This window comes from Gavialis gangeticus, unplaced genomic scaffold, assembly GCF_001723915.1.
Source record: "Gavialis gangeticus isolate Ggan-Ray unplaced genomic scaffold, GavGan_comp1, whole genome shotgun sequence".
NCBI classification, from domain to species: Eukaryota; Metazoa; Chordata; order Crocodylia; family Gavialidae; genus Gavialis; species Gavialis gangeticus.
Window position 1 is genome coordinate 123937379 of NW_017729022.1, and position 13116 is coordinate 123950494.

A 13116-nucleotide genomic window follows, 5' to 3' on the forward strand; every position below is an offset into this window, starting at 1 on the left:
GGGGGGGGGGGGGGGAGAGAACAGCCACAGCTGGACCCACATTCTGGTGAATGAAGAGGAGCAAATTTATCTGATTTTTCCATGATAAAAAAGCCAAAAATCAAACACCAAAATACACAGGTATTTAGAATGTATATTACTGTAATAATTGAGACACTGGTAGGCTTCCAAATTGCTTTAAAATTTTTAAAGCTTCTCAATAAAACATGGTGTTCAACTAATACATACATATAGTAGCATTTCATTTTAAATAATGGAAAAAACACTGGATGTTTAAATCAAAGAATTTTGGATTTTTAAACCCAGAAAACCAGGATCCCTGTAATGAGTAATCCCTGTGAAGTCACTGGAATTGCCCCCATGCATAAACATTTAGCATGGGCACAAGTGTTTGCAGAAATAAGAGACAAACTCATGGTCTTGGTTCACAGGTTTGTCCAAGCAAAGCATTCTGAATTAATTTGGAAACTCTTCTCAGGACTCCCTAAAAGAAAGCCCTAACAAATACACACATTTTTTTTTGCATAGCAGCATTTAATTAATTAAGCCAACCATTAGTAAAATAAAAGCAACAAGAACTTTCACCCCAGTGCTTCTATGACTAAGGAAAGAAGAGTAGAGCGCTGAATGGCAAGTTTCAGGCAGGAACAAGATAATGTGACCCCACTATTTAGATATAATCTTTGTTACCATTTGGCCTTCAGGGCACTTTTCTGCTGGCAACAAAAGGAGGAATTCCTTTAACGTTCTTGGCGCCATTTCCCCATATTAGCATCAGAATCACTGTCCACTTTCAGAAGGAAAGATGCGTTTGGTTAACCCAGTTTGTTCATGGAACAGACTATACAAACAATGATATCTTTCCTGAATTAAAGTCTACAGCTCCTGAAGACATACTTTAGTCATACAGTGTCTGTTAACACCAGCACACAAGAAGTTCACTGTTAGTGCAGACACACAGAGCTGTTTTTGGGGAGAGGTCTCTCTAGCTCCCTCTACACATGCAGGTAAAGGTGAGATTGGATCTAATCCATGATCCACGCAATCACGCCTCCTGCCGTGCCACATGTGCAGGGCTCCCCCTACATTGGCAAGAAGCAGGCACCCACAGCTGAGAGCCCTGTTTGCTGAAGGGGCTCCCAGCTGTGAGGGGCCACATGCAGATAAGACCAAGAGTCCCCTCACCTGACAGTGGCTCCGAGTCCTGGCTGAACCTCACACATCAATTGCAGGATCTCTCAGTCCTGGCTGCACTTCATGTGAGCTACGGGACTCAGCCCCAGCTGTCTGCAAGATACAGCCAGGACCCAGAGCCCAACGTGGGCCAGGGGTTTCATGCATCCCCAAGCCTTGGGGATCATGGATGCTGCAATCCCCAGAGCTTGGGGGTTTCAGGCTAGGCATTGTGGTTGGGAGCCCCGTCAGCTGATGGAGCTCCCAGCTGCAGGGGATTCCCTCCTACATGAACAAATTAAAGCTCCATAGCAACAAGCTATAAAAAGTTAGTACACATTTTTGAGGTCTAACTTCAGAGCTGCTTGAACCTTTTTATCATATGATAGCTACTTTGCACATGTAGCTGGTCTCCAGGTAATTGAGCAATACCTGTAATATGTAGAGAGCAGCTCTGTCTCCGCCTCTACCCCTTGGCACCTAGAGGGTAAAGACAACCAGCTCCTAATCTCAAAAGATAACAGTCCTGTTGTCAGGGGTAAAATTCCAGTCATTACTCACTCAAACCAAATCCAAACTTTGTAGTTAATCAACATATCATAGTTATACCATAAAGAAATGTTTATTCATGGACCTTATAATGAGAGGACATAAACCAAGCAAGCAAATATAGAAGAGAAGATTTGGAAATAAGATATACTATACTCTTCTCTAATTTCTGCTTTGTACATTAAAGTTTTAATGGTCAAGTTGAACTGAAAGTTATATTAACCTTATTAGCTGCTTCATTTTTGAGGCACTTATGGTTCCACGTTGGTACAGTGTCATGTATTCAAGGCCTGCTTTCTCCACCAAATCTTCTATAAACTGCAATAAATGGGAGAATCCTTCAAATGATAAACAATCCCTGCAGAGAGACAAGAGACAATGCTCTAAAGCTGTTAAAACCCAATTCCGCAGAACAAAGTCAGGCAGACACAGGTAGATAAAATGTGCCTTTGAGCAAACAGTAAAATATTTTGATTTCTATCCTTATTTTAGGCTTTCATTCACAAGCTTACAAAATAGCTAAGACACTTGATAAAAAGACTGAATGGAGGCAGACTCCTAGAATAAAGTAAGCAAATATGGTGAGAGAAGGCACAGATATGAGATAGACAACTCCATAAATAATAACAGCTTTTTAAAAAGGTGCTAGAGCTGCCACTGTATAGCTAGTAAAACTGAGAATTACCCCTTGGCAAATACTGCTTTAGCTCCACACACACAAAAAAAGAGCTTCCTTTGACTCCAATAATTCTTTCCCATTTCTGCTGGTGGTCTCTTTGTGCGTTTAGGATTAGATATTTTGACAGCAGCAGCATGTGTTTTATTTTTAGTTGGGGTGAACATTTGTCCCTGAAAACAAAACATCCCTGTTTAATGGGACTATCTTGTGCTCCTGCCAATTTCACAGAAAACTGTACTTTGTTCTGGTTTTTAGAAACCTTGGTAGACTTGTCCACAAAGAATAAGAATTCATAATTATAATCCAGTACACAACGCCCCAACCCAACATCAGATCTCTAGTCCAAAAGACTCTACTGCTCACATACCACTTTCCACCCCTTGATGTCAAAGAGCTTCAAAAAGGACACACTGGATCCCAGAGCCAATGACACTGGTAATCAGGTGGCTGAAAACATATGCACGTATGGCATGATGCATGCTATCGCCCATTCCTCCCCACCCTTCAAGGTCCCACAACAAGAAATTTTGGGCCAAAAATCCTCCATATGTTCAGGCATATTAAGCAGGAGAAAAAAAAATGTGGCTGTCAGAAGAGCTGGAGTGAATGTTTTGTGTGTATCCATTTGGGGAAGTGACCAATCACCCTGAATGTTCAAGGATAGGCCTGAATGTCAGGGTTGTGTCCTAGCATCCCGAAAGAAAATCCTGAAATAGGATTTCTATTTTGAATTTGAAAGATTGGTCCCGAATCAGCCAGTCCTGCAACCCCAAAAGGTTCCCACAGCACTCAGCAATATTCTGACACATCTGCTGAACGGCAGAGCCCCAGATGGGTCTAATTATAAACCAGTTAACACAGCTCCCCTCAGGAGCAAGCTCATTCTTGTGGTGCTGAGCCCAGGTTAGTTAGCTCTGCCTTTCAAAAAAAACCAAAACAAAAAGCTAATAAGCCTGTTCACAGGTCTGTACTAAGGTAGCAACACGAACCAGAGCTGGATGTGTAGCTGCTTCAAGTCCCAAAGGCCTCTAGAGCATCCTGGACTATGTTCCAGATTTTTCTACACAAAGGTTGGTTGCTTTACATTTTGGTCTAAACATTTGTTACAGGGAACTGGATTTGATAGCCTAAGTAAATGGTGCTCAGCCCTTTGGCTTCACAGGCCAGAGTGGTGTGAAGCCTGTCTATGGGCTGGATTGGGCCCTGGTGCCCAGTGTTGACCCCTCCCTGCCCCGCACACTGGAATCGGGTCCCATGGGCCTGGTGCCCAACGCCCCCCACACACACATAATGAGGACTGAGCCACAAGGGCCCGGTGCCACCCCCTCCTGCCCTCACATGCCAGGATTGGGTCATGAGGGCCCAGTGCTGCCCCCTCCCATCCCCCCACACAGCAATAGGGCCCTGGCGCCACCCCATCTGGCACACAGGGCCTGAGGCTCCTCATGGGTAGAGAAATGTGGCAGCAGGAGAGCAGTGCCACTGCTCCCCAGCCACCAAATTTCTGGACCCACAGAGAGCTCCACTGGATGGATGACATGGTGGCATAGGCCACATCTAGCCGGCAGACCAGAGGTTGAGCCCCTCAGTCTAGGGGGTCACTTCCCAATTCTACATTTCTTAGAGGCATGTGAAATAACAGTGAGAACCCAATCTGAATATATAACGGGAAAAAATACAAAAAATGAGTTAGCACAAGACAATAATAAAAGGGGATCCAGAAGGTAGAATATTGTTTCTTCCATTTAATGAAAAAACTTTCTAACGCACACTTTTGGGAAGCCTGGGGTAAACTAATAAAAATGAATTTTAAAGTTATTGGATTAGATTTACAATTTCTATTTTTACTATCAACTTCAATAGATCAATGTAAGGCCAACAATGAACACTTCTGAAAGTCTCACTTGCAGCAATGCAATTATTATTGCTATAATTGTTAGAATTATAGTTAGTGATAACAGCAACCTGCTGCTGACTTTTCTGAATTTTTTCTTAACTTTGCAGCTTAGCTCAGCTCCCAAATGACTCATTCTACAGACTCTAAATGCGTTTTGTTGGACTTGCTCAGGGGAGGCGCTTCTTAGACATTTGTACATTTAAGTGAGGGAGACAAGGAGCACAGGTCAAAAGTTACATTTTATAAAGACTTTGTGATGGAGCATGCCCAGCATACTCAGGAATGATTTTCAAATGTTTTAACTTCAACAATCAAGCCCTTTCCCCCTCAGATCAAAATAATGTTATAAACCCTAATGGGGATTTATCTTCACATCAAATTTCAACTTTCCCAACTTCTGCCTTTCTTGATCAAAAGGTATCACCAGAATTTACCAACTTATAAAGTGTATTTTTCTACCTCATCTCCGTACTCACAAATAGCTTGAAAGGAAGGTATTCATGTCAGTGGCGATGAGGAGGGTTGTTTTGTTTTTACACATACTTATAACCCCACTACCCATCTTTGAAGAGTGAAGAAGTATGGAAAACTTTCAGTTCCAAAAAAGTGAGCATTTTTTAAAAGTAGTGAATGCCTCCAGGAAGTTAAAAGGAAACTGTATTGCATTTTAAAAGAGGCCTGCAAAAATTTGATCTCTCCTCTGCTTCTTTATTACATATTAAAAAGGCTGAGAAAGCTGTGCTTATTTTTAAGGCTTGTTTTCTTGGTTGTACAGGGTTATTTTATTTTTAAATATATATATGAAAATGATCAATTCCCTCTTTTCTGAAAGGATGAGGACTTTGGTGGAAGACCTGCTAGCAATCTCAGAGTGTGTATTTTGTAAGATCTTCTACTTTCACTGAAGTGGTGGTGCTGCTGAAAGTTTAATGGACTCATACTTTTTCCAAAATGTAAATTAGATGTTGAAATTAAAATCTGATCAAAGATCCCTTTCCCTCTCAGTTGTTCATCCTGCAGTGATGTCATCATTGAACTTGTTCTTCCATCAGTGTGCCATGCTAGCTGGGCCTGGAAACCTCTAAACTAAAAATAACGCTCATAGCGTGCTTCCAGACAAGAGTGCATTTCCCCATGCACAAAAAGCAGTGACACATTTGTGCTACAGCATCTTGTCCCAGGCATGCCCCTACATGTGCGCTCTGGCACATGGCAAACTGACCCGGATGAAGTAGGAGAGGCTGGGGCCAGCCCCTGTGCTGGCCACACCAGCCTTATCTTGGGTCCTGAGGGCCTCCCAGGGCAGCAGTGGTGCTAATTCGGCTGCTTGGAGCCTGAACATCTTCCAGTATCAAATTTTTGCATTGCACTACAAATTAGCAGTGTAGCACATGGGTACATGTGCACCATGTGCAATTTGTGGTGCCTTAAACAGCTTTGAGGCACTGCACATGCACACTCTTCTGGACATGCCCATAAAGATAAAAACAAAAAAAGAAAGCACAAGCCCCTGATTTTTTCTGTTTGAAGGTCACCTGTATGTGTAAGAGGATTCTGCCTGCACCTGCTGTAATATAAATGCCTGTGCTGGATAAAAATAAAATGTTCAAAGTTTAAACAGAGATAAGAACTTCTCTCCCTGGAACTAAAGGAATATTATATACACAGATTTGTAAATCTCTGTGTGATATAAAGGTCACAAAAACGTTTCTTCTCAAGACAAATTGGTTACAAGACTATCATTGTTGCCTTTTGCTGAACTATTTTTCCTGCAAAGGAAAAGTAATACAGTAGACTTTCAGTGTCTAAATATCCCTATGACAGGCAGAGTTTATAATAATTGTATTAAATTAGAGTTGGGCCTGAACTAAAGACTTAGAGCAGAGTGCATCTGAAAAATGAAATAGATACTTCCAAATCCAGATCTCTGTTCTGCAGTCTGGGTCCACCCACAGTTAAAATATGTGCCTGTTAGCCCAATAGAAACCCTTTACATGAAATACGTTTCCACTGCACAGCCTAACATAACACACAGATTATCTTCCTGTCATTGCATATATTGAAACCGTATGTAAGAACAGATATACAGTAAGAGTCTGGACAGTTTTAATGCTATTACAAAGTCAATTTGTTCCAGAGATAATGTCTTAAAATTACTGACACATTGAGCAATTTGGTTCCTTTACGTTCACTAACAGAATAAATCTAGTGACCACCTACAGGTACAAAAACATAACTGAGACCTAGCAGGGATTTTGATGAAGCTACACTTCTATAATGATGCAAATTAAGATTTAAACATTGTAACAATAGACGATTGCTAATCCTTTTACAGCGGTGTAAATAGCTATTCAGATTTTGATTTCAGACCGCCTGCTTTGTTAAGGAGTTTCAACAGAAGAACTCCACGAAGCAACAACACAGCTGGGCTAAAAGCTTTATCTAAGAAGTGTGGTAACCAAAACAAGGCTTTTTTTGTAACATATACTAGCATGTTATATTTTGTTCATTTTGGAAGACTGGTCGTGATCCCTCATATAAAAAGCTGAAATACAATGTCACTGAATTCTGCTAAGTTCCACTGACATGCTGAAATACACTTAGAGCCCTGTTTACCCATAGCAATGTTTGCAAACAATGAAAAAATTAAGTCTGAACAGTTCTGTATCCAGTTCAGGTTTTTAGACTTTTAATACATACAATAGTACTAGAGAGATCACATATGCAGTTAAACAGTGCTTTTTCTTTACTAAAGTCTAACAAAACCTGTATTTTAGTGGCTAGCTCATTTCCTATTGTCTTACTCCCTCTGGGTGGTCTTTCCAGGGAGCCACTTGAAGGGAATACAATAATAAAAAGAAGGGGAAGGAAGGGACACCAACATAAAGAAAAACAAAATGTATGACAATCTGCAGCAGGCTACGGATCAGAGGTCAGCAAACAAGGGGTCCTTCTCTTTTACAGGTTGCTTCCTGGAAACAGTCTGATTAAGCTGACAGCTTGAATTATGTGTTACATTTTGTAATGCACCATCCATCTGCGCTAAGTCCTCTTCAGTGCAGCTGAAGCAACATAGGCATAAGCTCTGCCTGCCCCCCCTTCCCTTCACGACAGGCCTTAAAATAGTCATCATCTTTCTGTGCACTAATTCTCAGAGTTTGGGTTTTTTTTAAGCCCTTAAATAAAGGGTTGGATGGCTTTGAGGAATGGTAAAAGGATGTGGAACCTTTCACCTCAAGTTCACCAGTTCAAATCTGTAACAAGTCACTAGAGACCAAAAGTTGTTATTTGATAGCTGTTCAATACCTTACATAGAATGAATTGCAGGTCTTAAGTACCATTTCTAGTAAGCAAGGTGACATCATGTAACCTACAACCAAAATGAGCAAAACCTAAAATACTTGTTAACAGTCTCAGAGAGACCAAAAATTGAACAGGTACTAAAACAAACTATTTATCTACCCTATTTGGTAAATTCAACCCATAATGAGGGTGATGGTGGAATGTTCTAAAGACACTTGAACTGTCCATATCTTATGGAAAGAGAGACAGAGAAAAAATCATCTGTCAGTCCAAAACTGTGCTAAATTTACTTACTGGTATTATATTTTGTTAATTTTAATAATCTGAGCACCAAAATGGTCTCATTCAGTTGTTTAGGAAAGTGCTACACCTAAGTGTGCATCCTTGAGAGAGATAACAAGCTTTTAAAAACCTGTTATCATAGCAGCATTACTCATTTGTTTTTAGTTAACAGCTTGTCAGTATTTCCAAGACAAACATCATACTTCGAACACTTATAACTGGGCTGTAAAAAAAATCACTCTGGGGTAAAATGTGACGTACAAAGGCTTGTCTGAAAGACACTTTTAAAGAAAAAACAAAAGACCTGGTTGCAATCATATCTGTGGAGGTTAACTATGAAAGGCTAAACTGCTTCTCCAGTAGCTTTGATACAGATAATGTCAGTTGTAAGCCAGTGACTTGTCAGTGTGCAATAAGGATCTTTTTTTCTTTATGGCTTGGTTTGGTTTTAATTGAGTGAAACGGTGACCTCAGAACTGTTTGTCTGTGTGTTCTCTTTTCCACCCCACTTATTAATTCCAACCAATAGGTCTGAAATATACAAATGAACCAAAGAGGAAAGATAATGAATAGAAGAGTTAGCACCGACATTACAAAGCCATTGCTTAATAAAGAACTGATACACCAACAGGATGCAAACTATTTCAATTACATAAAACATTAATACATTTTTTTCATAATTACAAGCCCATTTCTCCAAATGCAGCCAATGTACTAGCCTTTTCTTATTTTTAGTAAATTATAATTCCATGGAATGTCTGACTGTTAAAACAAGCCATTTGGAGATTAGAAGACCACCAATAAATATACATTCAGACCACATTACAAAAACAGGTCTTGTGTGTGGTATATGTGCATGTGTTCACGCACTTATGTGGGCATGTATGTGCACAAATATCTGCATGTACTTGTATATGCATACAAACATACTTATAAAAGTTATTTTTATTCATCTATTCATTCCACAAATTCATTTACTAATCACTTAATAACTTTGCAAACAGGTTCTCCTTCCACTTGTAAGTCACACTGAAAACTACAAAAACATTAAGGTTTCACTTTCAGGAGTGGGGGACAGTGGGGTCACAATACTTCCAAGTAGTAAACTTAGCTATTAAAAACCACCTGATATTCCATAGGGTCTGTCACAGATACAAGTATTTTCTATTCCACCTTCCACCTTCATTTTAATTTAAAAACAACCCTAATATGGGTACCTTCTGCAGAAGCATGCAAAATAGTGATCACATTTGCGTGACCTTGAGAAGCAGAAACATTCAACTTGACATAATTTTAAAGAAAAATCTTTGCATTCAGTGTTCAGATAAATTCCAGAAATATAGTAATGAGAACAATGAAAGCTTTCCTGCAAGTTGTCCAGGCTTCAAGAACACCATACAGTATTTCAATCAGTTTATCAACAGCTGAAAATAACTAGGATCTACAGGGACAGAACAAAAGGCTAAATTACCACTGGCTCGGCTATGACCCTTCTGGCAAAAGCAAACACTTTATCAAACTTTCTTATGAAGTGTTATGATTAACAGGTGTTGTACAAAAGAAAAACAGTGTAAAAGCTATTTAGGTTAAAATTAAATGAAATTTCTTAAGTAAGCTATGGTCTGATCCATGGTTTGCAAATTTAAAATGATGTAGTTACAGAAGTGTATTTTAATGGGAGTTTATATTTTTCTGTGCTCAACTCATCTTTTATAATATAAACTGCTATCAAAATCATTATCTAGTAAGATTACATGCACATGTGCCTACATAAAAAGCACAGATATGTTAAACACACAGATACAAATGACCAAAGAGAAAAAACTGGCAGCAGGGAAACTGGTAAACAAAAAACCAAAAACCTCTACAAGCCTCATTCATTCTTGTTGGATAAAAATGCTGTTTTTGTTGGCTGTAAGTTTCCTTCTCAACCTAATGCAACAATTTTTATTCCTATTCTAATCCATATGCTTCTACTCACCACCTGATATTTAACCATTTAATCTGTAAATATTTGTTGTGACTTGTTCAGAAATAAAGGGAAAATTCCAATAGAAGCTAGAAGGCTAATGGAAAGTGCATGTGGGAGAAAAGGGGTTTTCCCTAAAAATGTTGCTAGCAGGAAGACAGGATCCTTAACTGTAAGGCTGGGCAGCAGGGGGAGCTGAATTGAGTAAAAGGAGCAAAGAGGAAATGCAGGTAAATGTGCCACTGAAGAAAAGTAGGCATTGTCAAGTTCACAGCTAGAACCTTTTTCCAGTTAGATACTAGAGATAGCAAAGAGGAAGAAAAACAGCTGATGGAAAAATAAGGTAAAGGAGGGAACATGAGGGAAGGAAACCTTGCAACAGAAACTGGTTATGATCAGCCAGGGGTGGATCCAGAGAGGGAAGTGGTATAAACGCACTCCTCTGTTTAGTCAACCAAGTTGAGGAGCAGCAACTGGAGATGTTTTATTTAAGTTCCCAAAGCAAGTAAGATTCTCTCCACTTCCCCTCCATGCCCAGTTGCCCTTCCCCTCCCCTTCCCTGTCCCCACTCCTCTGCTCACCACTGCTGCTGTCGCTGGCTGCCTCCGGGATGTGGCAAGGACAGGGGAGCTCCAGATACACTGCTGCCCCCTCCAGTAGAGCTCCACATTGAGTTAGGCTCAGTCAGGGATAATGACAGCAGCAGGCAGGTCCCTCCTCCCCGCCCAGTCCCCATAGTGTTTCCTGCCAGCTCAGGAGCAGGCACAGAGGAAAGGAACCTATCCACTGCTATGTCTAGGCAAGCCTGGTTCCAGGTACAGCCTAGCTGCAGCGGGGCAAAATCCCTCTGGAGCCCTGCCACCAGCCCTGGGTCAGCTGGGGCAGTGGCAGGTGGGGGAAAGGGAGAATGGAAGAAGAGGGGAGGGACTATGCTGCTGAGCACAAAGAGAAAAAGAAGGTGTGGAAGGAAAATTCTTACCTGCTTGAGGGACTTAAAAGGAAGTCCTTGGTTGCTGCTCCTGCAATATAGTCTACCTGCCCTGGTATGGCAGGGTGGGGAGAAGCTAGGAGCTGGGGTGCAGCCACCCCTGCAGCACAGGTTGCTGCTCCCACACACACCCTTTCTGAAATCCTGGTTCTGCCCATGTGACCAGCAGTACTGGATGACTTCCCTGAGGAATTAGGAAGTGGGGAAAGAGCTGGGAGGAGAGTAAAGAAGGGCCATCCCTTTGGGAGTGGAGTGGAGAAAGGAGGCAGAATGGAAGAAGCAGAACAACGTAACAAGGTTCACACAAACAAACGATTTTGTGAGATTAAAATGTCTGTGGCATAATAAGCATGCCATACCTGTTCTGTTACAGTAATACATTCCATCCAAATGGAGGGGGCCAACCACAAGATACAGCAGGCTCAGGAAACAAGATGCGTTTTCCTGCATGACTGACTTAGCTCCAATATCTATCCTGTGCACCAGCTCACCCCCTGCAATTGTGAGTCATATTTCCCTAAACACCCACTACAGCCCATGAGACATTCCAATACTAGAAGAACATGGGCCATAAAAAGTACATAAATGGACTTAGTGAACAAGCAATGCATTTCTAGGCAATGGTTACATATCTCTTGAACGGGGCTTGAAAGTTGTTAAGTAGAAGGGCTATAGTGTTTAACTACCAGAAAAATGTAATTACCTCAAAAGACTGCCTGGACAGCCATAGCTATCATCACATTCAAGGCATGCATGTAAATAAGGGAAAACACTAATCATGTGCATTTAATGAAGAAGATAGAAACAGGCAAAACAAATTGTTTGTTGATTTCCAAAATTAATAAATTACAAAATACACCTCTTATCAAGATGCTTGCTTGTAAGAGGTAAGAAAGTTGGCTACTCGTGTTTGTATTTTACTATAATGCATTGGACAGTCACTAACAGTGGAACAACCTCCTCCCCCATAACAATTAAAGTATGGTCAGAAAACACACAATGGCTTACTGCATTGTTGAATTAGCAGAAGGATCATCATCTGTGGCACCAGTCTGCAAAGAAAAATGGTCTTCTGTGGGTTGGATTCCTTTTTCTTTTTTCAAGTTAACAGATTTTAAGGCCATCTTGCTATCCACATCTCCTAAGCCATCTAGTTGGTCAGCCACGTTTATTATTTGATCCTCTTCACTCACAGAAACTGTGAGGTCACTGCTGGTATCTAAACTTTCGTTCTCCAGCTCCTGTACGTCTCCAGTGGGCCACAGGTTACCTGCATTATGACCTGAATCTGAAATAAAAAGTGACAAGTATTACCAGCATATTAACACTATTGCAACAAAATATATGCAACAGTACTGCAAAGAGGCATAGATGCTGTTTAACACATTCACCTACTTCACAAGAAACATGTCATTCATACATTATAAATCATCTGCCATTTATGCAATTTTTTTCAGGATTCCCCTAGGAATACCCATTTTCCATTTGTTCCATCAACATTCTGGCATAGTGAGATGGATGCAACTGTCTGAAACCTACCAATATGGTACTTAAGTCTTGTAGAGAGGTCTTACAGAGCAATGCAAACTGCTCTCAATAGGCAACAAGATCTCCTCTCAGACCACTCATTTTGCTGTGATCAGATATAGAGAGAAGGGACTAAATTTGAGCATTGTACTTGATTTTGTTCTTAAATCATAGGCCACACTATGACAGTCAGACAAGGCTTGGAAAATCCACTCGCTGACGGGGAATATGAATTATTCTCACGTGAATGCCACTGATTTCCGAAAAATAAACTCTAATTCTCCAAAAGGTGCTACTCGTAATGCTTGCACAGATGACCTTTCAAAAACAGGAACTGACTGTGACCGATGGAAATCCAGATTTTCCACAATGTACAAATGCACTCACCTTCATGCTGCTTAACAGAGGGGAAGGGGGAGGTTAGGAGGCTTGGTGCTTCTGCTTGGTGGGGAGGTATCAAAAATAGCCTTCCCAACACAGTGTAATTTACTCAGCTAGAAAGTAGGGAACCTGCTCGCAGCCAGTCTCCAAGCTAGCTGGAGTCTCGTTCCTTAAGGCACTATTGCTTGTTCTGGGGCACACTGGGGATTAAACCTCAGTCCTCTGCCACCCTACTATAGGGGAGGGGAAAGAATAAAGATGTATCTAACAGTAGTGAGACAAAGCCTAAATGTACTACTACAATTGACCAGCACAGAGTTAAACTGCAGTAGTGGGGAGGCACAGCATTTATATCTTTTTTTTTTTTT

General features: G+C 40.9%; 1 protein-coding gene across 2 annotated transcripts in view; it reads right to left on the minus strand.

Moving 5' to 3' along the window:
* KIZ (kizuna centrosomal protein) overlaps positions 1 to 13116 on the minus strand; it is a 148191-nt gene that overhangs the window by 71020 nt on the left and 64055 nt on the right. Inside the window, exons 6-7 of one of the 2 annotated variants that reach the window (XM_019516122.1) lie at positions 11849 to 12128; positions 1946 to 2080 (exon numbers count right to left, since the gene is read on the minus strand). In XM_019516122.1, coding sequence (XP_019371667.1) covers positions 1946 to 2080; positions 11849 to 12128 — 415 coding nt within the window. The remainder of the gene's footprint in view (positions 1 to 1945; positions 2081 to 11848; positions 12129 to 13116) is intronic. The other variant, XM_019516123.1, reaches the window with a different exon arrangement.